This window comes from Syngnathus typhle, linkage group LG22 (assembly GCF_033458585.1).
Source record: "Syngnathus typhle isolate RoL2023-S1 ecotype Sweden linkage group LG22, RoL_Styp_1.0, whole genome shotgun sequence".
Lineage (NCBI taxonomy): Eukaryota > Metazoa > Chordata > Actinopteri > Syngnathiformes > Syngnathidae > Syngnathus > Syngnathus typhle.
Window position 1 is genome coordinate 1,154,129 of NC_083759.1, and position 26,529 is coordinate 1,180,657.

The window sequence follows — 26,529 nt, forward strand, 5'->3', positions numbered from 1 at the left end:
GTGCGAACGTGAAAGCGAGCTCCCGCAATTAAGCTAAACGAGGTGCGAAAGCGTTTCTGATTGTTTTCACGTGTGTGTGTTGAGAGGTGAGAGCAGCCCTGTGGTTTTATCTCTTCCAGCTGAAGATGAGTGTTGATCTCCCGTCGGTCGCCCCGGCGACACAGCCCTTTGTGTATCGGCGTCCGCTCGACGCGCGGAAAGTGTGACGCCGCTCGCATTCCAGCTACGGCGCGGTAATGCCCGAGGAATCCGAGCGCGATTGCGCCATCGCCGAGGAGAGGGAAGAAGTGGAGGAGAGAAGGTGGCGTACCCACGACAAAGACCTCCACGCCCTCGTTCTTCAGACGGCTGGCCGAACGTTGGGCCGAGTCGTCCCAGTTGCCGTCGTCGGTGAGGATCAGCGCCACTTTGGGGAAGGCCGTGCGGGAGCCCGCCCCTTCGCTCAAGGTGTTGCTCAGCAGGTAGTCCAGCGCGGCGCCTGGAGACAGCAAAGATCGAATGAAGAAATCACATCCAATTTTTCATTTTCTCTGCTTTTTGGTGTGAAACACTTTGTTGATGAGTCGCTGCCAACGCTTGGCAGAACGATTCAATTTGAGGTGGCGAAGGAACTTGCGACATATTTCTTTTCTGCCGTTGACTCGCTGCTTTCGATTTACTCATTAGTCAAAACCAAGGCTGTGCCAATAAGTGTGTGTGTGTGTGTGTGTGTGTGTGCGTGTGTGCCCAAGTGCAAAACCAGATGCGGAACATATTGCTGACCTACTTCTTCTCCTTTCAAGACAGTTCATAAATGGAAAAGGAAGTCCATGCACTGACTGGACACTACATTAGGCACACCACCAAGATCCAATAACGTTGCTCCGCCCCCATGGCGTTACCGTAAGTTTTTGTTTGTAATCCGCACCTGTCCTGGCGTGGCCGTCGCGGATGTCCAGCGCCCCGATGGCTCGCAAGAGGGCAGGTCGGCTCATGTGTCGGTCCAGCGAGAAACCGGCGGGCCCGGCGCCGCCGTACTGGAGCACGGCCACTCGGGTCTTGTCCGGGCCGATCTGGAAGGCGCCGGCCACGGCTGCCGCCAGCCCGCGTGCGTTTTTGAAGGCGGCCGGGTCTGAGGCCCAGGACCCGGCCAGCAGGACGGCCACGTCCGCCACCGCGCTCACAGGACATTCTGCAGAGAAAACACGCACGCTTGAGGAACCGCCTGAGGAACCTTTGCGGCGACCAACCTTCAGCAACTTACTTGCGGTATCTGCGTCGGGTTTCCTCGAAGGTCCTCCTCCCGCGGACTCGACTGCGAGGTTGGATTGACAGACGAAACAAGTTGACGTGACGATGCGGTGGAAAGAGCAGGACGAGATGTTTGGCCCAACTCACTGGTGATCTGTCCCGAGGCGGGAAGACTCTCTTGCGCTCCGGCGTAGGCGTAGATACTGACTTCGTACTCCACGTCTTGACTGAGCTCCGAGATGGTCGTGGACGTGGCTGAGGGCGCCAGCGCAAATTCTCGTACGAGTTCTCCTAAAGAAAAAAAGTCACAAATGGGTTTATTGACAATAACATGAAGATTTAACCTCGAAACTTTTGAAGGCGGCGAATTTAGATCCTTGACATTCTGTTCTTAATGACAAAATGAGCTTGTAATGATTTCTTTTTTGGGCTCCAATGTTTCTATTGGCAGTTTAATGTTAAATTAAAATGAAACAAAGGTAATTCTGCCTTTGCTGTGATCCCAATGATGATTCAAGCTGTGATATGTTTGAAGGCCGTCAAATGAAAATGATTTAAGGTGACTTTGATGTGTCGCTTGAGGCCAAAAGGCGATGTGGTATAATAAAAAAAAAAAAAAAAAGGGTTGGGCAGTGGAATTGCTTTTCCCTGGAGGCGTGCGGAATAATGCTTTGCTTGTGTGTGCGTGGCGGCCTAATTGCAGGGTGCGTCCCGCTCGTTAGCGGTGAAGGCGGGACGGGACAGGACAGGACGGGACGGGACGGGACGGCCCACCTGTGTCAGAAGTCACGTGTATCCTGTAGCCGTCAAGGTGCGAGCGCGGCCTTTTCCACGACATCTGCACCGTCCGCTCGTCGGCGATGTGAAAGGTCAAATCGGACGGCGGCTCCACTGCACAAAAAGAGCCAAACGAAAACGTGTTGAGGACGGCACACGCGCGCGGTGTGTACTTTTGTGTTGTTAGTCGGCATTCCGGGAGGTGACAGGCGGCTAGAGCAAAGAAAGGCCAACATCGATATGAGCAGGGGTGTCCAACATATGGCACGTGGGCCATGAGCGGACCGCTGGTTGCAATCAAGCGGTCCGCGCCACCTCTCTCAATTTAGTTCTGGTCTTAGTCCCGGTTTTGACTGTCTCATTAAATAAAAAGCAAGTCTGGCTCTCCAACACTATTTCCTGCATGCAGCTAGCTGCTAGCTAGCCTGCTGTGTGATGAGACGTTGGGGCTTTTCTTTGCCGTCACACATGAAAATGGTTACGAGATGTTTTCATGTTTTCAGAACGGACATCAATCCAACACTTTGGAGTTGAATTGACCAACTGGCACGTCCGGACGCCTTCTGCCACGACCGCTACGACAAGGAGCAGAACTGTTCTTGGTGAGTTGGGGGTAAAAGTGTCTTTTTGTGAGCAAACACACAACACAAATGTATGTGACACGTGTACATGACAAGTTGCAGGCTACAACTTGGGAGACAAAAAGGCTCATGTACACAAAGACCCCGTGTTCTTTGTGGAATATTTTAAGGGGATATTCTTCAGGTTGGCGTGGAACGTACACACGCGCGCGACTAGCTAGCTACTTTGTTGTTGTTTTTTTTACAACACTTTTTAAATCTCTCCTAAAACGACGACAATTATGACTCTAGAATGCGAGCTGGCAAATAAACGATCTAGCGGCTGATGAAACTTCACAAATGCAACATTCCACACTTAGCATTAGCAACATGCTAGTAGACGAATACACAATAAAAAGGCAAAGTCTTAGCTTTTTTTGTAAGTAACAGTCTAAAAAAAAAAAAACGGTTCTAGAACAAATTCCATTTGTCCAGCGCCAACCGCAGCAGGTGAAGAATATCCCAGCAAAATATTGTCGTGAAGTCCGGACGGAGGTGCGGACTTGACCGGGAAGGTGACACGACGATGCGGAGGAAGCACCAACCTGACCATCGAGACGTTGCTTCTGCTTGCCGGGATAAAAAAAGCAAAATTGTCCAGAAGACGCACGCCGCTTGTCCGCAGGCCGTTTATTGTCTCTTTCGAGCTATTCCGTCGCACCATCGCGAGGATGAACACTTAGGCCTACTACGCTACTTCATGTTTCTTCATTCTGCTCACACTTTGGGGGGAGAAATAATATTCGGGTGCATTTGGTGGAAACCAAGTTGATGAGGCGCAGCAGTATTATCGAGCGTATCGCGCACGGATGGAGTTTATTAGCCGAGGCCGCGGGAGGTCAGACAGAACAGGCGCTTTTTCTTTTTCCTGCTCATTCTCTCCCGAAGGACACTTTGGGAGAAAATAAGCAGACTGATTTTTCTTCCCCCCCTGTTGGTGGAAAAAGATGAGTCGAAGTCATATTTAGTCTTCGCGTTCCATGAGGAGAAATCACCCGGCAGGAAAATTGGCTGCTTGCCTGACGGACACTTTTTTTTTTTTTTTCTTCGTTTTCTTTTTGCACAGGGACTCTGCGCCCGTGCGCCTCTTAGTGGCCACGTGGAGTATTGCACACTGGAAGAGGGCAGACAGTTTTTCGATCTGTCGGTTGCAACTTTTCTTGTACGATAAAAAATATTAAGCATCAGATTCATGGACGATGAGCGGCATCAAATACAAACAGAGCATCACTTCGACATTTTTAGCAGACAATTCATTTGGAATATGGACAGCATGTTTTTTTTTTTTTTAAAGATCAGCAAATTTAAGATGAGAAAACATCAGTAAAAAACAAACATATTTCAATCACACATTCTCACACCAACTCACTTGAATGATCGCTTTCTTTAGTTCACAACAACGCCAAGAGACACAGAGGTGAAAGGTCAAGGGTGGGGAGGAGGAGGAGGGGGAGGTCTTACCTTGGTCCTGGGCCGAAGAGGCGAGCACCAGCGCCAGCAGCGCCGCGGCCACCAGAGGCAGCCCACTCTTCATTATGGCTTCCTGTGGCTCACCACAGCTCGGACGACGGCTGCCAACAGCACCGCCGCCACCGCCGAGATGACGACGACCACCGCGACATGTGAGGAGGAGGAGGAAGACCGGGGCGACATGTGAGAACGCAGGAGATGCTGCCGCAAGAGCGCAAAGGGGGAGAAGGGGAAAGAGGCGCACAAGGAGGTATAGGAAAGGAAAGATGAGGAGGCGGCAACGAGGAACGAGAAGAAAACGGGCGAAAAAACCAGGAGGCGCTTTGAGAAAAAAGAAAGAAGGAGAAAATGAGGAGGAAGGAGGAAAGAACGGGACTAAGGAGGTAATTGCAGGAAGGAGAAAGAGAAGGTGTAGGAAACGAGAGAAGGGAGGTATGGAAAACAGGAGTACGACAGGACCGTCCAAAATCCAGCATCTCATTTGATCATCTGAAAATATCTTTAGGCATTCTTTTCTCATCTTCCCAAATCCCCCCAAAAAAGAGCATTGTGCCTGATGAAGAATAAACTGGGGAAGCAAGAAGAAAACGGGAGGAGAAGAAGTAAAAAGAGCAAGGAAGGAAGGAAGGGAGGAAAGGAGGGCAGAAGAGAAATTCTGTGTACCTGCGCGCGGACGTCAACTGAAATATTTGAAGAGGGCAACTTTTCCACAAGAGCTGACACAACTTTGCCCTGAGCGAGAGACGAAGAAGAAAAGAAGAAAAAAGAAAAGTCGGCGGACGTGGAATTAGCAGACGTCATCACACGCAGACATATGGGAAAACGTCCTTAATGGTGGTGAAGATGTGTACCAACCTGAAGTTCGGTCTCCAACTGTTCACCCACCGAGAAGAGGAGGAAGATGATGATAATGATGATGAAGGAGGGGGGAGGAGAAGAAGGAAGGGGAGCTCGTGCGCTTCTCGGAGGTGTTCCGAGCTTCTGGTCGCAACTCGGCGGGCGTCGTCGAATTTTCCTCCAAGTGGGCCGAGCCTCCCCTCCGCGCCCTATTTAAAAGGGGGAGGGGGGTTAAGGGGGCCGGTTTGCCCACCCAGCGGACCACAAACACCAAAGTCACTCTAGGAAACTTTGAGACGTCTCACATGCGCTCATTGTTTTGTGCCGATTCAGCACATCAAGCCAATGACTTCCTCTATAAATCAAAATTCATTCATCAAGACTTATAAGTGGTCACCTTGTCAAGAGCAAACCTTCACGTGCTCGACAAAGGTTCGAGTCAGGACGAATAATTGCTACAGTCTACGCGATGGCGCCCTCTCGTGGCCACCGCCAGAAGCGCCGCGAGGGGCTGCCAACTTCGCCTTGAGTACTTGACGACGGTTCCGGGATGTCTCCACCAGCAGGAAATATGGAATGAGTCCTCCACGTTCCTTCCGGGGACCCACTTGACGTTGTTTGTTTGTGAAGCATCCGCAAACATTTACCAGGGGGGAAAAAAAAATGCATCTCTTGCATAATGCTCAAGGAAAAAAAGAAAATCGAATCAAAAAACAGCAAGCGGCAGCAGTTGGCTCATGAGACGTTTAATTGATCTCGCACAGAAATAAATATTGATCCCATGAACATGACAGGAACAACATGACTATCAACAGGACGTGAAGGTGGAGTCCAGCCTACTTCCAGGCTTTGGCAGCTTTCAGGAGCTCGTACATCACGTAACCCACACCTGTGCAGCGCAACACAACAAGAAGTTTGGAAAAATTCCATTCAGAATCCCCCAAGCCCACCCCCACCCGGTGCAATTTAAGAAGGCCAACGCTGTCTCGTTTTTTCGTCTTTTGCGTACGTCCCCAAGATCACGCTCAATCAATCACAGGCTCAACCACGCGTGGTGTTCCAGCGCTACAATAAATTACGGCTAAACTTTTAACGTCACGTCATCGGCGGAGAATGAAAACCGGCCCGTGTCCTTATATATAAAAGGTGTGAAAGGTCAACTTGCGGGAAGTGTCATTTTGTGCTTTGCCTCACCCAACACGGTGAGCGTCATCGTGGCTCGGTAGAGCACCGCGTCGGCCACGCCGCCTTTCAGATGGATCGGGACGCCGTTGTCCTCCTGACACACACACACACACAAAACAAACGAATGATGAAAGCTAGCAACAAGTTGGAGCGTTGGGAACACGTTGTCAAGGTGAGCCGCAAACAACGTTTGCGTCGGCGCCTTTGACTGAAGCCTCCAAAAGATTTTTGTGGCCGCCGAAGCGAGCTAGCAAAGCAAACACATGTATTGCATTTCGTGCTGGTCTGCTTCCCGACGATGACAACACGCGTCTCGTCTGGAGCGGGAGATAAATAATGAACGATTAGGAATTGATGGCAGCGACGGAAGGTGAAGCGGCAAAGCGGTCGTCTGAGAATGTCGCGCAGTAAAAAAAAGACAAGCGTCGAATGTTTGCTTCTGTTTTGTTTTTTTCCAGCTTGTCATGGCTGCGTTGATTGACGGCGGGGGGTTTTGGCGAGCGTCGCGTCCTCGCCGTCGTCTGCGCTCGCTCAGCTTCTGTTTTGCAACGACGAGACAGCGAGGTTCTGAGAAGCCACCGGGTCATTCCGGCAGTATGTCAAAGACGCTCGCGTTTCAAAAGCGTCCTCACCAGTTAAATCTGTTTCCAAACTGCAAACAGCTGGGATCTTTTTTGTTTTCTTTCATGAACAACACAGCAAAACGACTCCACATTGAGCAAAACACAAATATGCAAGGAAGGTCGTACTTAATTCACATCCTTTTTTTTTAATAACAGTACTGCTCATTTCCCTTAGCCTCTCAATGGCATTTCCCATCGTGTCCTAGCATTAAGCTAGCAGAATTTTATTATCGTATGCTTACACGTCAATATAAAACGCTGAATTATGCGAGTCCAGCAAACTTCACCTCGGAGTGACAAACAGCTTGACGCAAGCAGGCCTTGCATCTTCTATGGAAAAGCGAGCAATCGCGGGAGTCAGAAGAAGCAAAAAAAAAATAATCCACGGCTGGGTCATTAATTTTCCAAAGAGGCCACGTGAGTAAGTGGAACGGTTGCGGAAGGCCATGCCAACATGCTAACCTCAAGTATGTTCCACATTCATTTCACGGACTCATATAAAGCATGACGCTGTCTGCGAGCTGCTACTTGTGTACATCTTGTTACAATTACCAACAGTACATCATCAGCAAGAAAATTAGAAGCAGCGGACAAACGCGAGGCCTCGGTTGGACGGCGGATGTGAGGCGTGCCAGCTACCTGGAAGAGCTTCTGGTTCTTGGGGACCTTGTTCTCCACCGACCTCCGAGCGGAGCCGCAAAAGTTCCGCCGCGCCACCTGCTGCAGTGCCTGGGAATGACAGATCGAGGCTATGTCAGTTCTGGATATGTTTACAGTTGACAGTAGAAAAGACTGGAGCGCATGCTCGGGAAAATAGAGATCAATCTCCTGGATCTGCTTGCTTATCTTGCTTTTGATGCCTTTCTATGGAACGCCATACTTTTGGCAGTGCTGCCACCTAGTGGAATTTACGGCGCGCAGCCATTCGTAATACAGTACAAGTGTTTGAAATATTTATTAAAGCACGTTTTGAATACATTGTACTTAAAGCAAACTATTTTGATAGATACAATTTTTAAAAAATTAAATCCGGTCAAACCTAAACTCGGTGACCAGAATTTGGTGCATTTTTATCCGTTATAAACTCAAAAGGTTTTTTTTTCGCATTCTTCCAGTTACGTCGCAGTTTGTGAGCTCATTTCCTACATCTAAATCGTGACCATTACAAAAGTAGCAAATGTTTGAGTACATATTTTGATTAAAGGTCAAATTTATTTATTAAACACATTATTCCCGTGGAAGTTGATGCAAGTAAATGCTAAAAATAAACTTGACATGACGAGAAACAAAGCACATGCTAAAGCTGAACGTGCACTTGGGAAATGACGATTAAATTGACAATAAAACCCGATGTGATCGAAAAAACATTCAAGCGAGCTAGCGCGAAGCCATTAGCAGCCTTTGACCCCTGGCCGACGCTAAGTGGCCCAGCGAGGTCAACAAACGCGTCCTGGCGAATTCCAAAACCCGCAGAAACACCGGCAAACGTTCGCAAAGCAAAACGAGCTGCTAAGTCCCAAAAAAGACTCACAAAAATGCTTCGGTTCATCTTGAGTGCTCTTCTTTCTCGCACAAGGACGCCTGATATTTCCGCTTGTCGCGCTTCTTCGTCTGCTTTTCTTCTTCGGGTACTTTTAGCAGAGCGCATTCAACATATTCTCTCTGCTGCCCTCTAGCGGCTTTGTTGGAAGCGCATAAGTCACCTTGGCCTGTCCTCGCAGTGGAAAATAAAACAATAGGCGCTTCAGTTAGTTAATGGATAGCCACATTGATTTACATTTATAAGTCTTATTATTCTCACACAAACACACTTTTAAAAGTTTTCCAAGTTAAAAAGAGTAAAACTGATAACACGTCTCACGTTCTCGGTCCAACACACACGTAAACAATACAAGCTAGTTTTCATCTTTGCGACAAAATCACTTCCATTTTATTTCTTTTTTTTGTTACCATCACAATAAGTGCATTGGCTGTCCGGTTCTAAAAGAAGCAGCGTGATGACTGAATGGCGACTTTGATAAGCGGCGTTTGAGCTCTTCCTAATATGGCCTCCTGACAACTCAAGGTCACCGCTGTGACCTTACCGCATCTCCTCAGACAGATTTAGCATCCCCCTTTTCTGTATTTTCCTGCCTCATCTCCTTGTTTGGTGTCGCGGGTGCCTTTAAAAGCTCGTCCTTCTCGTCCCCGGCGTCACAATCCCTTTCTTCCGATTCGAAATGTCCGACGCGTTGATGGCCGAGTTCGGGAAGGCGGCTCCGTACCTCAGGAAGTCGGAGAAGGAGCGTCTGGAAGCTCAGACCAGACCGTTTGACATCAAGACACAATGTTTTGTGGTGGACGACAAGGTGGAGTACATGAAGGGACAAATCCAGAGCAAAGACGGCGGCACGGTCACGGTGAAGAAGGAGGACGGGAACACGGTGAGCGTGAAGGAAGCCGACGTGCACCCGCAGAATCCACCCAAATTCGACAAGATCGAAGACATGGCCATGTTCACTTTTCTCCACGAGCCGGCCGTGTTGTTCAATCTGAAGGAGCGCTACACCGCCTGGATGATCTACACCTACTCGGGCCTCTTCTGCGTCACCGTCAACCCCTACAAGTGGCTTCCCGTCTACGACGCCGAGGTGGTGGCGGCCTACAGAGGGAAGAAGAGGACCGAAGCTCCTCCTCACATCTTCTCCATCTCCGACAACGCTTACCAGTACATGCTGACCGACAGGGAGAACCAGTCGGTCCTCATCACGGGAGAATCCGGGGCGGGCAAGACCGTCAACACCAAGAGGGTCATCCAGTACTTTGCCAGCATCGCCGCCGTGGGCGGGGCGGGCAAAAAGGACCCCAGTAAGGGGACGCTGGAGGACCAGATCATCCAAGCGAATCCAGCTCTGGAAGCTTTCGGCAACGCCAAAACCTCGAGGAACGACAACTCGTCCCGCTTTGGCAAGTTCATCCGGATCCATTTCGGGAACAGCGGAAAGCTGTCGTCGGCGGATATCGAGACGTACCTGCTGGAGAAGTCCCGGGTCACCTATCAGCTCAAGGCTGAAAGGAACTACCACATCTTCTACCAGATCCTGTCCAATCAGAAGCCGGACTTGCTGGACCTGCTGCTCATCACCAACAACCCGTACGACTACAGCTACATCTCGCAGGGAGAGGTGACGGTGGCCTCCATCAACGACTCGGAGGAGCTGATGGCCACCGACAGCGCCTTCGACGTGCTGGGTTTCACCCCGGAGGAGAAGATGGGCGTCTACAAGCTGACGGGCGCTATCATGCACTACGGGAACCTGAAGTTCAAGCAGAAGCAGCGGGAGGAGCAAGCCGAGCCCGACGGGACCGAGGCGGCCGACAAGTCGGCTTACCTGATGGGCCTCAACTCCGCCGACCTCATCAAAGGCTTGTGCCACCCCAGAGTCAAGGTCGGCAACGAGTACGTGACCAAAGGCCAGAGCGTGGACCAGGTCTACTACTCCATCGGCGCCTTGGCCAAGTCCGTGTATGAGAAGATGTTCAATTGGATGGTGGTCAGGATCAATCATTCCCTGGACACCAAGCAGCACCGGCAGTACTTCATCGGCGTGCTGGACATTGCCGGCTTTGAAATCTTTGACTTCAACACCTTTGAGCAATTGTGCATCAACTTCACCAACGAGAAACTGCAACAGTTTTTCAACCATCACATGTTTGTCCTGGAGCAGGAGGAGTACAAGAAGGAAGGCATCGACTGGGAGTTCATCGACTTCGGCATGGACCTGCAGGCTTGTATCGATCTGATCGAGAAGCCGCTGGGGATCATGTCCATTCTGGAAGAAGAATGCATGTTCCCCAAAGCCAGCGACCAGACCTTCAAGTCCAAGCTCTACGACAACCACCTGGGCAAGAACAAAATGTTCGAGAAGCCCCGAGCCGCCAAGGGAAAAGCCGAGGCTCATTTCGCCCTGGTCCATTACGCCGGCACCGTGGACTACAACATCACCAACTGGCTGGTGAAGAACAAAGATCCTCTCAACGAAACCGTGGTGGGTCTCTACCAGAAGTCCTCGCTCAAGCTTCTCAGCCTGTTGTTTTCCAGTTACTCGGGCACCGACGGCAGCGACAAAAGCGGCAAAGGAGTCAAGAAGAAGGGCTCGTCCTTCCAGACCGTCTCGGCCCTCCACCGAGAGAACCTCAACAAGCTGATGACCAACCTGAAGACCACCCATCCCCACTTTGTCCGCTGCTTGATTCCAAACGAGCGCAAGACTCCAGGAGTCATGGACAACTGTCTGGTCATGCACCAGCTGCGCTGCAACGGCGTTCTCGAAGGTATTCGAATTTGCAGGAAGGGCTTTCCAAACCGGGTCCTCTACGGAGACTTCAAACAGAGGTACAGGATCCTCAACGCCTCCGCCATCCCCGAGGGTCAGTTCATGGACTGCAAGAAGAGCGCCGAGAAGCTGCTCTCGTCGCTGGACATCGACCACACGCAGTACAAATTTGGCCACACCAAGGTGTTCTTCAAAGCCGGCCTGCTCGGCACGCTGGAGGAGATGCGAGACGAGCAGCTCTCGCGGATCATCACCAGAATCCAGGCCAACGCTCGCGCTCTGCTCATGAGGGCCCAGTTTGCCAAGCTGGTGGAGCGCAGAGATGCCCTCATGGTCATCCAGTGGAATCTCCGCTCGTTCCTGAGCGTGAAGAACTGGCCCTGGATGAAGCTCTTCTTCAAGATCAAGCCCCTGCTGAAGAGCGCAGAGTCCGAGAAGGAGATGGCCAACATGAAGGACGAGTTCAACAAGCTGAAGGAAGCCCTGGAGAAATCCGAAGTGCGTCGGAAGGAGCTGGAGGAGAAGATAGTGAGTCTCCTTCAAGAGAAGAACGATTTGACTCTGCAAATTCAGTCAGAGCAAGACACGCTCACTGACGCCGAGGAACGGTGCGAGCAGCTCATCAAGAGCAAGATTCAACTGGAGGCCAAGCTCAAGGAGATCAACGAGAGGCTGGAGGACGAAGAGGAACTGAACGCCGACCTCACGGCCAAGAAACGCAAGTTGGAGGACGAGTGCTCCGAACTGAAGAAAGATATAGACAACCTTGAGCTGACTTTGGCCAAAGTTGAGAAGGAGAAACACGCCACAGAGAACAAAGTCAGAAACCTGAGCGAGGAGATGGCCTCGCAGGATGAGAACATCCTCAAGCTGACCAAAGAGAAGAAAGCGCTGCAGGAGGCTCACCAGCAAGTACTGGATGATCTCCAGAGTGAGGAGGACAAAGCCAACAGCCTCAACAAATGCAAAGTCAAGCTGGAGCAGCAGGTAGATGACCTGGAAGGCTCCTTGGAACAGGAGAAGAAGTTGCGCATGGAGCTGGAGCGCTCCAAGAGGAAGTTGGAGGGAGACGTCAAGCTGACTCAAGAGAGCTTGATGGACTTAGAAAACGACAAGCAGCAACTGGAGGAGAAGCTGAAGAAGAAAGACTTTGAGGCGGCTCAGACCACGGGCAAATTGGACGACGAGCGGGTCGCCTCGGCTCAGCTCCAGAAGAAGCTGAAGGAAAACCAGGCCAGGATCGAGGAACTGGAGGAGGAGCTGGACGCCGAGCGTGCGGCACGAGCCAAAGTGGAGAAGCAACGCTCCGACCTTTCCCGAGAGCTGGAGGACATCAGCGAACGTCTGGAGGAGGCGGGCGGAGCCTCGTCGGCGCAGGTGGAGCTCAACAAGAGGAGGGACGGCGAGTTCCAGAAGCTGCGTCGGGAGCTGGAGGAGTCCACCCTCCAGCACGAGGCCACCGCCGCCGCGCTGAGGAAGAAGCACGCCGACAGCGTGGCCCAACTGGGCGAGCAGATCGACAACCTCCAGCGAGTCAAGCAGAAGCTGGAGAAGGAGAAAAGCGAGTTGAAGCTCGAGCTGGACGACGTGGCTTCCAGCATGGAGAGCATGGCCAAGAACAAATCCAACGTGGAGAAGATCTGCCGAAGCACCGAGGACACCATGAGCGAGTACAAGAGCAAGTACGAGGAGGCCCAACGCTCAGTCAACGAGTTGAGCACCCAGAGGGCCAAGCTGCTGGCCGAGAACGGCGAGTTTGGTCGGCAGATGGAGGAGAAGGACTGCCTGATCTCGCAGCTCACCAGAGGAAAGAACTCGTACAACCAGCAAGTGGAAGACCTCCGCAGACAACTGGAAGAGGAAGTCAAGGCCAAGAACGCGCTGGCCCACGCCGTGCAGTCGGCCCGTCACGACTGCGATCTGCTCCGAGAGCAGTTCGAAGAGGAGCAGGAAGCCAAGGCGGAGCTGCAGAGGGCCCTCTCCAAGTCCAACGGCGAGGTCTCGGCGTGGAGGAACAAGTACGAAACCGACGCCATCCAGAGAACCGAGGAGCTGGAGGAAGCTAAGAAGAAGCTGGTCCAGAGACTGCAGGAGGCCGAGGAGGCCATCGAAGCGGCAAATGCCAAATGTTCCTCGCTGGAGAAGACCAAGCACCGTCTCCAAAATGAGATCGAAGACCTGATGCTGGACCTGGAGAGGTCCAACGCGGCTTCCGCCAGCCTGGACAAGAAACAACGAGCTTTTGATAAAGTCCTGGCGGAGTGGAAGCAAAAGTTTGAGGAGAGCCAGTGTGAGCTGGAAGCCTCCCAGAAGGAGGCACGGAGCCTCAGCACCGAACTCTTCAAACTGAAGAATTCTTACGAGGAGTGCCTGGACCACCTGGAAACCGTCAAGAGAGAGAACAAGAACCTGCAGGAAGAGATCTCGGACCTTAGCGACCAGCTCGGGGAAGGTGGCAGAAGTGCTTGTGAACTTGAGAAGATGAGGAAACAGCTAGAGCAAGAAAAGGCGGAGCTACAGTCTGCGCTAGAAGAAGCCGAAGGTTCCCTGGAGCACGAGGAGGGCAAAATCCTACGAGCACAACTCGAGTTCAACCAAGCGAAGGCCGACATGGAACGGAAAGTGTCTGAGAAAGACGAGGAGATGGAACAGGCCAAGCGAAACTACCAACGCACGGTGGATTCGCTCCAGTCCTCTCTGGAGTCCGAGACCAGGAGCCGCAACGAAGCCCTGAGAGTGAAAAAGAAGATGGAGGGGGACCTCAACGAGATGGAGATCCAGCTGAGCCAAGCCAACAGGCAAGCGGCCGACGCCCAGAAGCAACTCAAGAACCTGCAGGTCTTCCTGAAGGACACTCAGTTGCAACTGGATGACGTCCAGCACGGGAACGACGACCTGAAGGAGAACATCGCCGTCCTGGAACGTCGAAACAATTTGATCCAGGCTGAGCTGGAAGAGGTGAGGGCCGCGCTGGAGCAGACGGACAGAAGCCGCAAGCTGGCCGAGCAGGAGCTGACCGACTCCGCCGAGCGCATGCAGCTCCTGCACTCTCAGAACACCAGCCTGATCAACCAGAAGAAGAAGCACGAGGCCGACCTCCTGCACCTGCACAGCGAAATGGAGGAGTTGGTCCAAGAGAGTCGCAACGCCGAGGAGAAGGCAAAGAAAGCCATCACGGACGCGGCCATGATGGCTGAGGAGCTGAAGAAGGAGCAGGACACCAGCGCGCATCTGGAGCGCATGAAGAAGAACATGGAACAGACCATCAAAGACCTGCAGCACCGCCTGGACGAGGCCGAGCAGATTGCCATGAAAGGTGGCAAGAAGCAACTCCAGAAAATGGAGCTTCGCATCAAAGACCTGGAGAACGAGCTGGAAGCGGAGCAGCGCCGAGGAACCGAGTCCATCAAAGGCGTCCGCAAGTACGAACGCCGCATCAAAGAACTCACTTATCAGACCGAGGAGGACCGCAAGAACGTAGCTCGACTCCAGGACTTGGTGGACAAACTGCAGGTGAAAGTCAAATCCTACAAGCGGGCCGCCGAGGAGGCCGAGGAAGCGGCTAACGGCAACGTGGCCAAAATGCGCAAGCTGCAACACGAGCTGGAAGAAGCGCAGGAGAGGGCCGACGTGGCCGAGGCTCAGGTCAACAAGCTGAGGGTCAAGACCAGAGACGGGGGCGCCAAGAAGAACCTGGACGACTGACGCGCAAGTAAGCAGACTGGCCATCGAATCAGGATGCTAAAGCTAGCACGCTAAAAACGTTTTTTTTTTGACAGGCTTGTTTTTTAGGTGATCAGCACCAAGTCCCGCCACCCACGAAGAACCACAACAACAACAACACCGGGCGTGACTCTTAGGAGTAGCAGTCATTGCACTCCAAGCCAACAGGTGGCGCCCAAGAGTATATCACTTGGCTGTTTCACAATAAAAGTCACTCAAGTTGAAATAAATGCATGTGTTTGCACAGCTTCCTGCCAGCTTGTTTTCTTCAAAATAAGAGTTGGCAACTATCGCCATGACAACACAACCCCAAAAAATTGTTTGATGCATCTTTTTTTATTTGTGTGTTTCTGCGAGCCGACGCGGCGTTCACATGCTTTTGATAAGGAAGCCGCTGAAGGTTGTCAGTCGGCTCTGATCAAAAATGCTCTTGTTGGGCCACAAGGTGACCCAGACTTTGTCTCCCTGCTCCAGTACCAGCGGCATCCCGTTGGTGGCGCTGCTGAAGGTACCCTGCGTGTCGTAGATGGCGAACATGTTGACGCCGTTCTTTATCACGGCCGCGTTCAAGTCCCCTGAGTTGCCCACGTTGCCGTTCAACATGATGAAGTAGAGCCCTTTGACCGGGGCCGTGAAGATCCCTGTTGGAGGTCACGGCGGTGTTAGCATCACTGTTAGCATCGTAACAATGGCTTCTTTAGGAGCGAGACGAGATGCCGTCCTACCTGTGTTGGCGTCGTAGGCGTTCCCCACGTTGTGGATGACTCGCTTGAAAATCAGGGTGACGTCCGTATTGAAGGGGCCCATGTGGGTCCAGTCCGACGTGGTGACCAGCGCCGCCGCAAAGGACACCGGCGCCTTGGCTGTACACGCGCAGCACAAGGATGAGCTTCAGGGTCTCCAGGAAGGGCCCGTCTGACCCGTTTGGGAACGTGCCTCATCAACTGACCTGCTTCGGCCGCATCCTTCTCCAGCTTGTCCACGCGCGCCGCCAGCTGCTGCAGGGGGCCGTTGGCGTTTTCAAATACGACACGCTCGTCGCCAAAGAACAACTGAGCCCGAAGGCCGCTGACAGCGCACACAATTAGCAACACGGTGGTCAAGCAAGAACACGCCATGATGATCTCAGAGGAGGCTTCTCTCTCGGCTTCAACTTTTTGACTGAAGTCAACCCGTGATCTCTCGTCAAAGTTTATTCAACTGGACAAACGTGGACTTTGCGTGCAAATATTTGCACACAAACACAACTAGTACACACAACTAGCACACGCACATAATATGGCATAAAGATGAGCGTTAAAGGAGTCACGTGACACCAACCCGAGCTTTTGGCCAAATGCTAATTCGCTGTGTGACGTCATAACGCGAAGAGCGCTCAACCACACTAAACACCCGGCCCAGTTTGCGTCTGTTCTGATATTTTTTTCTGCATGGAAATAAATAATCAAATGTTTCCACGTACCTTCTGCAAAGTGCTCAAGCACTCGTCTGTTGTTTGGAGCATTAAATGAGTTTTGACACGTGACCGCAATTGAGAACAGAGGAGGAGTTATAATGACGCGGTGTCGTACTTCCGGTTTGGAAAAATAGCCAACCGAATGATTTCGATTTGATACATTGTGCCAATGGTGACCTATAAGTACATATTATTGTCCGTAGAAAGTTTAAAATAACAAGTGGTGCTTGTGTTTTGTTTCTTATTAAATGGCAACTTAGCAAGACATATTTATGAACACCACACACACACACACACAAGAAGACAACCTGATCATTGTCATTTTTTTTCAATTTCATTTTATTTTCATTTTTGGGCTTGTCTTGAAGACGCAAACCTCGGGCGAGGTTAAGGGAGGGGACTGATGAGGAAGCCACTGAAGGTGCTGAGGCGGCTCTGGTCGAAGATCCTCTTGTTGGCCCACAGGGTGACCCAGAGCTTGTCGCCTGCGTTCAGTTTCAGCGCCATGCTGTTGGTGGCGCTGCTGAACTTGTTCTGGTTGTCATAGATGGCGAACATGTTGACGCCGTCCTTCATCACCGCTGCGTTCAGGCCGCCCTCTGATCCGGAGGCGCCAGTGAAAGTGACGAAGTAGAGACCCTTAATCGGGGCGGTGAAGATGCCTGCGTAAGGAAGACCACCGCATTGTTAGCGCCCTCCTGTGGTGAGCGACCGCAAGAACGACTGGGGAGTCGTCTTGTCGTCCTACCTGTGTTGGAATCATAGCCGTTGCCCACGTTGGTGACCACCCTGTGGAACACCAGAGTGGTGTCCGTGTTGAAAGGGCCGTGGTCACCCGCCGCCTGGTCGTCGCTCTTCAGCGCCACCGAGAATGCCACCTGTTGCCCACCTGCATCTAAAAAAAACCTCACCCTCAGACAACTAGTGATCTTAAACTGGAGCCGAGGTTTTGGAGAAAAAAGCTCAAAGGACTTTCCACATGTGAAAAGTGGTCCAACTCACCTTGAGCCCAAAGCCCAGCCGGGCCGCACAGCAGCAACGCAGCAATCACCAACTGGTAAGACATCTTCGGATGAACCGCCGTCCGGATCACTGGGCTCACTTATAGCCCTGCAGACACGACCTTTGGCATTTACACAATGTGACAAATATTTATTCATTTTGCCCTCACTAGGGTTCATCCAGTGCCAGTCACATCATTTGGAATTAGGAACGGGCAAAGTCTCTCATTTTTGGTTCGATTCCGAACTTTGGTTGCAAACACGAGATAGGAAAATTCTAATTTGTTCAAATCTGACCAATATTTATTCATTTTGTCTCGTGGGTCCAGTTATGGTGCGGGTAAATTGAACCCTCACTAGGGTTCATCCGAAATTCACCCTGCTGCCCCTGTGCCAGTCACGTCATTTGGAATTAGGAACGGGCAAAGTTTTTCACTTTTCAAGATTCAAGATTCAAGATTCAAGAGTTTTTTATTCGCCATGTTTGAGCGTGCCAAACAAGGAATTTGACTTCGGTAGAAACACACCCTCTGTTCAACATTTAGGTGACTAACAACATTCAGGACATGTGAATAATGCAAAAACAGTGTAGACAAATTCAAGAAGGTGTGAGGAGCAGGATGTTATTGCACAGTAATGTCTCTGAGACTCTATGAGTGGTGTGAGTTCATCAGAGCAACAGCCTGGGGGAAGAAGCTGTCTCTGTGTCTGCTGGTTTTGGCGTACCGAGCTCTATAACGCCGTCCGGAGGGGAGTAGTTCAAACAGACTGCAACCCGGGTGAGAAGGGTCTGTAGAGATGTTCCTTGCCCGATTCCTGGTCCTGGACAGGTACAAGTCTTGGATAGATGGGAGGTTGATTCCAATGATCTTTTCTGCAGTTCTGATTGTCCGTTGTAGTCTGTGCTTGTCTTGTTTGGAGGCCGATCCAAACCAGACAGTGATGGAGGTGCAGAGGACAGACTGGATGATGGCAGTGTAGAAGGTCTTCAGAAGCTCTCGCGGCAGGTTGAACTTCTTGAGCTGTCTCAGGAAGTACAGCCTCTGCTGGGCCTTCTTCCGGACAGAGTCTATGTGGCCGGTCCATTTCAGGTCCCGAGAGATTGTGGTTCCCAGGAACTTGAAGGTGTCTGTGGAAAGAATAGTATTACTGCGGATAGTGAGGGGTAAAAGTGGTGAAGGGTCTCGCCTGAAATCCACTGTCATCTCCACGGTCTTGAGCGGGTTCAGCTCCAGATGGTTTTGACTGCACCAGTGGACCAGCCGCTCCACCTCCTGTCTGTACGCAGTCTCATCACCGTCCTGGATCAGTCCGATGAGAGTGGTGTCGTCTGCATACTTCAGGAGCTTCACACGAGAGTCACCTGAGGAGAAATCATTGGTGTAGAGGGAGAAGAGCAGTGGGGAGAGGACGCACCCCTGAGGGGCTCCAGTGTTGGTGGTCCGGGTGTCAGATGTGGTGCCCCCCAGCCTCACACGCTGTCTCCTGTTGGTCAGGAAGCTGGTGATCCACTGACAGGTGGAGGCAGGCACCGCAAGCTGGATGAGCTTTTGGTTCGATTCTGAACTTTGGTTGCAAACACGAGATAGGAAAATTCTAATTTGTTCAAATCCTCGTCAGCGTTACATGAGCATGAGTCATCTTCAAAGTCGATAAAGTTTGGTGAAGAAATCAGACTTGTGGAAGGTGTGCAGTTGTTTATTCAAAGTGTGTAGCTGAGAGAGAACGCAAAGACCCTCGACGGAGACCCTCAGGGTCCCGTTCGGGTCCGGAAGCACAACACGACTCGAGTCTGTCCGCTTGACGAGTTTTCACGAAGAATCGCCACTTTCAAGTCCACCAGGAATCCCGTTTTGTCCGACGTCTCGACCGCGCCCCCGAAAGATGAGGGCAGGGTTCAAAGTGCAGGAGGGGAAAAAAACAACGGGATTTTAGGGCTGGGCCAGCGGAGCCAGAATTTTTCCACTGGGGAAGACGTGTGCGTGCGTGTCTGCGTGCGCACATTCCCACATGCCTGAAGCGGGCTTGGCAAGCCGACGCTAAGCTAAATGAGCGTTTTGCTCCTGGCGCTTTTTTCAGGGTCCGCCAACAAGCGGGTCGCTCGGTCTACAGCCTCTTGGTGTGCTGGAGGTTGTAGTGCGTGCGCATGTCCTTGCGGAGGCGGAACTTGTCGCCGCACACGCCGCACACGTAGAGGTGCACGTCCATGTGCTCCTCCAGCTGCTCGCCGCCCGGGAAGATCTGGAAGCACACCTGGCAGATGGTCTCGCCGGCCGCTAGGTGCGAGATCATGTGGCGCACGTGGTCGTGCTTGAGGAAGGTGCCCTGCTCGCACACGGGGCAGACGTAGCGCGCCACGCCCCGGTGCATGTCCGTGTGCAGGCGCAGCTGGCGCTCGCGCAGGAAGCGCTTGCCGCACGTCTGGCAGGTGAACTGCTTCTCCTTGGTGTGCACCGTGTAGTGCTCGCGCAGGTGGCAGCGCTGGAAGAAGCCTTTGCCGCAGATGGCGCAGAAGTGCTTGCGCCGGTGGTCGGGGCCGCCGCCGCCGCCGCCCGGCCGAAAGGGCTCGGCCTCGTGGGGGCAGGAGAGGGCGTGCTCCAGCGCCAGGCTCTCGCTCTGGAAGGGCAAGCCGCAGTGAGGGCAGGCCAGGTCGGCGCCGGTGGGCTCGTCCGCCTCGTCCGACTCGCCGCATCGCTCGGCGTGCTCCTGGAGTTGCCGGCCTTTGATCAGGACTTGGCCGCAGCGTCCGCAGGCGCAGATGTGGCCCAGGTGGCTGGACAGGTAGTGCGCCGACCTGTCGTCCTCGTTCAGCGGCGCCCCGCACAGCTCGCAGGGGGCGCCGTCCGTGCTCTCCTCTTTCACCGCCAAAAAGTCAGGCGACGCGGCCGACGAGTCGCTTCCCGACATGGCGCTGGAGCACCGCTCGCTCGCTTTCTCCACGCCGGAGACGCCGGGCGCCGCTTCGCCGTCCCCCGCGCCGCCCGCCTCCCGGTCCTCGGGGGGCGGGTCTTCCCCGGGTTCCGTCTTGATGGAAACCCGGTGGGCGGATCCGGCCCCACCGCTCGGCCCCGCCGCGACCGACCGCAGGTCGCCGAGCACCCGACGCTCTTCGGCGCTGTCCGAAGCGGAGCTCTCGGCCTTGGGGGAGTCGTCGTCGCCGTCCGGGCTGCGGGCGGGCGCAAAGGTCTTGCGGTTGGTGCAGGTGAGGATGTGCTCGATCAGCAGCTTCTCGCAGCTGAAGACGAAGCCGCAGTCGTCGCAGGTGAAGGTGCGGCCGAAGCGAGGGCGTTCCCTCAAGGCCGAGCTCCTTCCTCCGCTCCGCTTCCTCAGGTCGCACGGTTGCTCCGACGCATGTCCCGCGTCCGCGCTCGGGAGGACGGCGGCCCTCGGCGCTTCCTCGGTTGCGGGCGGCACCCCCAAGTACCTGCCGAGGCTGTTAAAGTTGGCAAAAGCAAAAAGTTCATGAAGGAATTCCAAATGAAAAGGAGTCCAACGCGGCTACCTGGCAGAGCCGCTGACGTTTTTGGTGTCGTCGGCAGAATCTCGAGCAGCGGCCGGCCTCTGCCGTTCGTACATGCGAACCCCGAACAACATCTTTCCGCCGGCAGCGGCCGCCGTCGAGCACTCGGACGAGGACGGCGTCAGGTTGGAGGCGGCGCCGCCCATGTCGCGCAGGTCGTCCGGCGAGTCGGGAATGTAGTACATCTGCAGGTAGACCATGGACGCTTTGAGGTCGTCGAAGTCAAAGGAGCCTGCGGCGATGCGTCCCAGGTACATGAGCTGCAGGATCAGGTCGAAGCACTCGGCACTGATCTGCATGTTACTGAGGTCCAGGCGCGCCGCCCCCTGCTGGTCGCGGATGAACATCATACGGAAATAGGAGCTGCAGGCCGCCAGCACGGCCTTGTGCGCCCGGAAGTAGATGTCGCCGATGGCGATGAGGCAGTCGCATAGAAAGCCCCACTCGCGCTGGTTGTTCAGCTGCTGGAGGACGTGATCGCTGTGGCTCGGCCGAGCCATCGCCCTGCGGGACGCCACACACACATCGTTGATGTGACCTGTAAACATTGGAACCTAACTCTTTCTGAGAGGAGGAGTCAAAGAAATAAACACTTGGGATGACGTAATAACAATAAAATGAACACTTGAGATGACGTCATCAATTCGGACTTTTATCTTGATAAAACTTCATAATTTCCAGCTCCTGTTCCGGTTGGGGCGATTTGATGGGGGGGGAATGAAAGGAAGGAGAGCAGCGCGCCCCCTCGCGGCCCGGATAATGAAGCTACAAACTAACAAGCTGCTAAGCATCTACAACACCGGAAGTCTTGGCGACTACGCCTTCAAACTAAAAGCACATGACTAAAAATGATTGGAAGAAATCCGGCTTGGAAAGCCTGAACATATGACCCAGAACGGCAGAATGGCTAGTGGTTCTGTGGCGCCACCTAGCGGCTGTGAGGAGACAGACGAAGTCACTTGAACCGGCCTAAATACGTTTGACTTTGGAAGGCAAACAGGAAAATAGAAGAGTATGGCGGCGCGTTTGCTTGGGACGCAAACGGCAAGGTCTCCCGCAAACCGCTCTGACTGCCACCCCCGCAACGAGCACGCAAAACAACCCCCTCCGCCCCAGCTCCTGCAGGCAGCGCAACACCGACTCACCGCAAGTCGCCGAGGCCGACAGAGAAGCTCTAAGGTCGGCTGAAGATGGGCGGAGGCTCCGCGGTAAATCGAGCCTTCCTCTGCGGAGTAAAGTTGCGAGTCGGGGCAGAAGAAGAAGAAGGGAAGAAAGAAAAAGGAGAAGCGTTTCGTCCTCCTCCTTCTTGTTCTTCAACTAGTGCTGGATGCAACTTCCGCACAAACCGCCTGTAGATCACGAGGAACAAAATAAAAGACTTTCGGTTGCAGGGGGCTCCTTCAAAATAAAGTTGCAAGAGCGAGCTTTTGGCAACGCGCTCAGTCAATAAACTGGAAAGCTAATCAGCGATATAAAGCTCATTGCTTTTGTATATTGGCATTTGTTTATCGTATATTTATTGAATCCAAATCAATACTTCATGTGTCCACTAACAACGCTGACGTCATGTCTTCCAAGCGAAATGCACGTTCCAACGAAGGCTTTTTTTTTTCTGTGTAATTCACAATTGCAGTACAAGGTGCTGTTTTGAGGGGGGGGGGGGTCGCTCACGTGACGGTTCTCGTCCTCTCGCGAGACTTAACGCGGCTTGGCGCACAAACAATCATCTTCACCTTCATCGCCATCCTCGCTCGCTCGCTCGGATCCTTTCGGCGGTAAGGCGTCAATTAATCGATCCCTTAATGAGCGTATTGACGCAGCCCTCGGGTCAATGCGCGTAGCCAAGGTGCGCGCGCGCGACTCGGTGTTTTCCTGACAAAAGGTGTGTGCGGTATGCAAATGTATGCTCGCAGGTCCGCGATGGAGGCGACGTCGGCGTCTGCGTGTGCGGCGGCGTGTGCGTCGGCGACGTCCGCTCACAGTCTGCTGCTGCTGCAGCAGCTCAACGTGCAGCGCGAGTTCGGTTTCTTGTGCGACTGCACGGTCGCCATCGGCAATGTCTATTTCAAAGCTCACCGCGCCGTCCTCGCTGCCTTCTCAAACTATTTCAAGATGATCTTCATCCACCAGACCAGGTCGGTCACACGCACGCACGCGCACCTGCAGCCTCCCCCAGTCACTACAGTAGTGTCTTGAGATACGAGTTGAATTCGTATCGTCGCCACGCCCCTTTCTGAAAGCTTTTCCCAATTTTTCAGAAACAGCATTGGATGGTGTTAGCTTTTGCATGACAGTTGATGACCGACCTTTTTTTTTTGACGTGTGCATGTCAGCGAGTGCATCAAGATCCAGCCCACCGACATCCAGCCTGATGTGTTTAGCTACCTGCTGCACGTGATGTACACCGGGGCGTGCCCCAAGCAGGCCGTGGAGCCCGCCCGTCTGGAGGAAGGCATCAAATTCCTCCACGCCCACCAGCTGTGTCGCAAGGCTGGCGACGGGCCTGCCGGCGGCGCCAGCGCCGACGCCGCCACCGGCTCTGCCGCCGATGCCGTGCGCATGTCCAACCTGTACGGCATTCAGATCTCTTCCCAGCTGGCCGGCAAGGAGGCCCCCGCACCCGCCGTCCAGCCGGGGGGGCGGGGAGCCCGCGCCCACTCGCATCCGTCGCTCGCCGTGGGATCGGAAGGAGAGCGATCGGATGGCCACGGCTCTTCGCCGCAGGACGACTTCCACGTCTCGGCCACCGTCAAGCAGGAGCGTCCGGATGAGGACGGAGCGGGGCCGGGGTCGCCGCCTCGGGACGGCGCAGCGTCCAAAGATCGCCTGCCGCCGGCGCTGGCGTGTCCCCGCTGCGGCCATCGCTGCCCGTCGCCCGAGCGGCTGCGCCAGCACCTGTTCAGCCACGCCCTTCACCCCGCCCTCTTCACGGAGGGGCTGACGTACGAAAGCGGGGGCGGCAGTGGCGGCCCGGATGACGACGGCGTTGACGCTGGTCGCCTGGAGGAGGCGCTGCGCCAGAGTCAGGCGCTCGCCGCGCAGTTGGCGGCGGAGCTCCGCCGGAGCCGTGAGGGGGCGGGACTAAACGCCGCCCCCGCCACCCACTCGCGCAAGCGCAAGATGGCGTGCGCCGTGTGCGGCGTGCGTTTCTCACACAAGAGTCAGCTTCAGGAGCACATGTACGCGCACACGGCTAAGCCACCCAGACTGCATCGCCATAGTCAGCTCTTCCACAGCTCCGCCCACTTCTGTCCTGACGGGGGCGGGGCTTCAGCCAACGACACCCTCCTGGAAGTGGGCAGGGACGCTCAGGACAACGGAAGCTCCGCCTACTCGCTCGACTCGGAAATCTCGCAGGAGAGCGGCGACGGCGGGCGTTGCGAGTGACGCCCGCCTGGTCATGTGACCGGACGTCCCGCCGTGACTTTTGTCGATAGACACTTCTCGTTTTGTCCTCTCTGTGGTTTTTAAAAGTAAAAGCTCTGCTCAAACACGCTTTGCGATTCTTTATTTTGAAACACGAGGACTATTGAGAGCGTAACGAGCGTTAAACAGCAACGCTGGCGAGGACACGCTGAGCGCTGAGCACCGTGTTCTACGGCAAAAAAGAAAAACGCCATTAGCGTTTGCGGGGTACGCCAGCTAGCGCTTGCAGTCCTACCTGCATCAACATGGCCACCGTCATGGGCCCCACCCCTCCCGGAACCGGCGTGATGAATCCAGCTCTTTGATAGGCTGAGGCGAAATGCACGTCGCCCACCACACGCTTGCCGCTCGGCTTGCCGGCGTCTGCCGTCGCCGCCCGAGAAAAGACACCATTTCCATAAATGGGCCCGCTCATTCATGTTCCTTACGTTTATTTGAACAGGAACGAAACGATCGCGCTCACCCGCCACGTGATTGATCCCGCAGTCGATGAGCACGCAGCCCTCCTTCAGCCAATCGCCTTGCACCATCTCCGCTCGCCCCGCCCCCACCACCACGATGTCCGCCCTGCCCACCTGAAGACGGCAAGCACATTGTCCCCCAGCTTCTTGGTGATGACATCATCACGCGGCGTTGCTCACGTGTTTGGCAATGTCATGCGTCTTTGAGTGACAGGTGGTGACAGTGGCGTGGTTCCACAAGAGCAGGTCGTGCATGGGCGCGCCCACAATCTTGCTGCGACCGATCACCACGGCGTGTTTGCCAGCCACGCTTACACCTGGGGGGGGGGGGGGGGGGAATAAAAAAATACCCACAGACATCACATATTGATAAGGATTCCTCAGCCAATTCCTCAAAATGTGTGAGACCTGTCTGTCTGATGAGTTCCATGCAACCGTTGGGGGTGCACGGAATGTAGCAGTTGTTCAGGTCCCCGCGAGATAGCTTGCCTGCGTTGATGCAACTCAAACTACACACACACATCACACGATGATGGTCACACTGGCGGTGCTAGAATTTTCTCTCTTGGGGGAGCATATTTGAGATGGGGGCAGTGCCCCCTGCAGCCCCTCCTCTAGCGCCGCCAGTGCATGGTGATAAATAATACATTCTATCAATTCTGACCCGTCCACGTCTTTGAGCGGCGATACGGCGTTGGTGACCAGCTCCACGTCCATGCGGTTGACGGAATCCAGGGGAAGCTGCACGATGAGGCCGTGCACGGACGCGTCCTCGTTGACGGACGCGATGGTCCGCAGCACCTGTGGGCAATGTGACCTCAGCGAATCCACTCGGGTGCACAGTAGTCGAGCCTTTCCGATTATAGACCCACCTCGTCCTGTGTCGCCGTGTTGGGCAACCTCACGTGCGCTGCTTCAATGCCCACCTGAAGAGGAAAAAAAAATCTGTGGGAACTTGAAGCAACCTTTACTCACACAAACTGTCCAATCAGCACTGACAAGACTGCAGAATATATTTTGTGTCTTCAGTTCAAACCCCTGCCACTAGATGGCGCCAGTAAACTGCTCTTGCATTGTCAGGTGGTGTGCCTTAAATTCACCTCAGCTGCAGCTTTCATCTTGCTGCTGATGTACAAGTTGGAATCTTCTCTGTTTCCCACCTGAAGGCAAGCAGAGACACCACACGGTGAGGTCACGTGATGACATCACATAACGGAGGCGGGCCTTGAGAGTGACCTGTAAAACCAGTAGACTCGGGATGACCTTGGACGTCTTCATCTTGTCCACCTCCTTCTTCAGACGCTCCCTCACCAGCCTGAGGACATGTTGCACACGGGCTGAAACCAACTGAGATCAACATCACCAGACATGCCGAGTTGACACCTACTTGGCCGTTTGGTTTCCAGAGATGATGGTTGCTATGGAGCGTCGGCCTCCATAGCAACATGACAAAGTCAGGTGGCGCAACAGAGGCAACATGACTGAAGGAGGAAGACACCATAATTGCACTTTATCATCGCTATCTGTCCAGTGTCATTATGCCAATGTTTCTTTTAGCGCGAGTCAACAGCGCCCCTATTGGTAGCAACCAATAAGTGCACGGTCTCTTGAGAAGCATTGCCTCAAGTCGCAGGTCAACGAACCAATTGCACGCAAGCAATCCATTTCTACATAATCAATTCCAATTGTCGGCTAACAATTATAGATTGCAAACGCAAGCGAAGACAGCAAAGGCAACGTGGCGTCTTACCTGAGAGACCACCGCAACTCCACTGTGTAATCATTGACCAGTGTGTGTTTTTGTACAAAAGGTCAGCAAGTCAAAAAAAAAATTGGCAACCGAGAAGCATTTCGCTTACTGGCGGCAAATTAAAAAGATGTGAA

General features: G+C 53.6%; 8 protein-coding genes and 1 long non-coding RNA gene across 17 annotated transcripts in view; 3 read left to right on the forward strand and 6 right to left on the reverse strand.

Annotated features, from left to right (window-relative positions):
• Positions 1 to 5,143, reverse strand: part of LOC133146832 (collagen alpha-1(XII) chain-like) — a 32,963-nt gene extending 27,820 nt beyond the window's left edge. For 4 of the 7 annotated variants that reach the window (XM_061270890.1, XM_061270889.1, XM_061270887.1 and 1 more), the window contains exons 1-8: positions 4,953 to 5,143; positions 4,761 to 4,829; positions 4,089 to 4,198; positions 2,005 to 2,121; positions 1,378 to 1,521; positions 1,244 to 1,294; positions 908 to 1,171; positions 311 to 478 (exon numbers count right to left, since the gene is read on the reverse strand). In XM_061270890.1, coding sequence (XP_061126874.1) covers positions 311 to 478; positions 908 to 1,171; positions 1,244 to 1,294; positions 1,378 to 1,521; positions 2,005 to 2,121; positions 4,089 to 4,161 — 817 coding nt within the window. In that variant the 5' untranslated portion in view covers positions 4,162 to 4,198; positions 4,761 to 4,829; positions 4,953 to 5,143. The remainder of the gene's footprint in view (positions 1 to 310; positions 479 to 907; positions 1,172 to 1,243; positions 1,295 to 1,377; positions 1,522 to 2,004; positions 2,122 to 4,088; positions 4,199 to 4,760; positions 4,830 to 4,952) is intronic. The other 3 variants (XM_061270888.1, XM_061270894.1, XM_061270895.1) reach the window with 3 other exon arrangements.
• LOC133146869 (uncharacterized) lies at positions 2,035 to 5,847 on the forward strand. The gene is made up of 3 exons (XR_009711442.1): positions 2,035 to 2,172; positions 2,511 to 2,609; positions 4,018 to 5,847. It is a non-coding gene; the product is annotated as an uncharacterized LOC133146869 (long non-coding RNA).
• Positions 5,665 to 8,419, reverse strand: LOC133146864 (cytochrome c oxidase subunit 7A2, mitochondrial). The gene is made up of 4 exons (XM_061270943.1): positions 8,274 to 8,419; positions 7,382 to 7,471; positions 6,129 to 6,213; positions 5,665 to 5,823 (listed from the first exon to the last, which is right to left on the reverse strand). Exons 1-4 carry the CDS (start codon positions 8,388 to 8,390, stop codon positions 5,771 to 5,773), a joined length of 345 nt encoding a protein of 114 aa, XP_061126927.1. The 5' UTR covers positions 8,391 to 8,419; the 3' UTR covers positions 5,665 to 5,770.
• Positions 8,420 to 8,643: 224 nt separating this feature from the next.
• Positions 8,644 to 15,030, forward strand: LOC133146833 (myosin-6-like). The gene is made up of 2 exons (XM_061270896.1): positions 8,644 to 14,770; positions 14,838 to 15,030. Exon 1 carries the CDS (start codon positions 8,962 to 8,964, stop codon positions 14,761 to 14,763), a length of 5,802 nt encoding a protein of 1,933 aa, XP_061126880.1. The 5' UTR covers positions 8,644 to 8,961; the 3' UTR covers positions 14,764 to 14,770; positions 14,838 to 15,030.
• A 68-nt stretch (positions 15,031 to 15,098) lies between these two features.
• Positions 15,099 to 15,959, reverse strand: LOC133146861 (complement C1q tumor necrosis factor-related protein 3-like). The gene is made up of 3 exons (XM_061270940.1): positions 15,731 to 15,959; positions 15,507 to 15,644; positions 15,099 to 15,422 (listed from the first exon to the last, which is right to left on the reverse strand). Exons 1-3 carry the CDS (start codon positions 15,897 to 15,899, stop codon positions 15,151 to 15,153), a joined length of 579 nt encoding a protein of 192 aa, XP_061126924.1. The 5' UTR covers positions 15,900 to 15,959; the 3' UTR covers positions 15,099 to 15,150.
• A 590-nt stretch (positions 15,960 to 16,549) lies between these two features.
• On the reverse strand, positions 16,550 to 17,347 carry LOC133146863 (complement C1q tumor necrosis factor-related protein 3-like). The gene is made up of 3 exons (XM_061270942.1): positions 17,240 to 17,347; positions 16,986 to 17,132; positions 16,550 to 16,899 (listed from the first exon to the last, which is right to left on the reverse strand). The coding sequence occupies exons 1-3, from the start codon at positions 17,301 to 17,303 to the stop codon at positions 16,625 to 16,627; spliced, it is 486 nt and encodes a 161-aa protein (XP_061126926.1). The 5' UTR covers positions 17,304 to 17,347; the 3' UTR covers positions 16,550 to 16,624.
• A 1,568-nt stretch (positions 17,348 to 18,915) lies between these two features.
• zbtb1 (zinc finger and BTB domain containing 1) lies at positions 18,916 to 23,205 on the reverse strand. 3 transcript variants are annotated; one of them, XM_061270915.1, is made up of 3 exons: positions 23,065 to 23,205; positions 20,741 to 21,262; positions 18,916 to 20,671 (listed from the first exon to the last, which is right to left on the reverse strand). In XM_061270915.1, the coding sequence occupies exons 2-3, from the start codon at positions 21,256 to 21,258 to the stop codon at positions 19,345 to 19,347; spliced, it is 1,845 nt and encodes a 614-aa protein (XP_061126899.1). In that variant the 5' UTR covers positions 21,259 to 21,262; positions 23,065 to 23,205; the 3' UTR covers positions 18,916 to 19,344. The 3 variants fall into 3 exon arrangements, with proteins under 3 accessions (XP_061126899.1, XP_061126898.1, XP_061126897.1); XM_061270914.1 differs by lacking the exon at positions 23,065 to 23,205 and adding an exon at positions 21,904 to 22,347 and having other exon boundaries at positions 20,741 to 21,296; XM_061270913.1 differs by lacking the exon at positions 23,065 to 23,205 and adding an exon at positions 21,904 to 22,341.
• zbtb25 (zinc finger and BTB domain containing 25) lies at positions 22,475 to 24,254 on the forward strand. Its single transcript, XM_061270920.1, has 3 exons — positions 22,475 to 22,533; positions 22,672 to 22,893; positions 23,092 to 24,254. Exons 2-3 carry the CDS (start codon positions 22,679 to 22,681, stop codon positions 24,143 to 24,145), a joined length of 1,269 nt encoding a protein of 422 aa, XP_061126904.1. The 5' UTR covers positions 22,475 to 22,533; positions 22,672 to 22,678; the 3' UTR covers positions 24,146 to 24,254.
• Positions 24,250 to 26,525, reverse strand: mthfd1a (methylenetetrahydrofolate dehydrogenase (NADP+ dependent) 1a, methenyltetrahydrofolate cyclohydrolase, formyltetrahydrofolate synthetase). The gene is made up of 11 exons (XM_061270932.1): positions 26,396 to 26,525; positions 26,033 to 26,126; positions 25,882 to 25,960; positions 25,746 to 25,805; positions 25,518 to 25,571; positions 25,310 to 25,446; positions 25,054 to 25,154; positions 24,826 to 24,962; positions 24,648 to 24,759; positions 24,420 to 24,547; positions 24,250 to 24,353 (listed from the first exon to the last, which is right to left on the reverse strand). Exons 1-11 carry the CDS (start codon positions 26,427 to 26,429, stop codon positions 24,306 to 24,308), a joined length of 984 nt encoding a protein of 327 aa, XP_061126916.1. The 5' UTR covers positions 26,430 to 26,525; the 3' UTR covers positions 24,250 to 24,305.
• Positions 26,526 to 26,529: the final 4 nt, after the last annotated feature.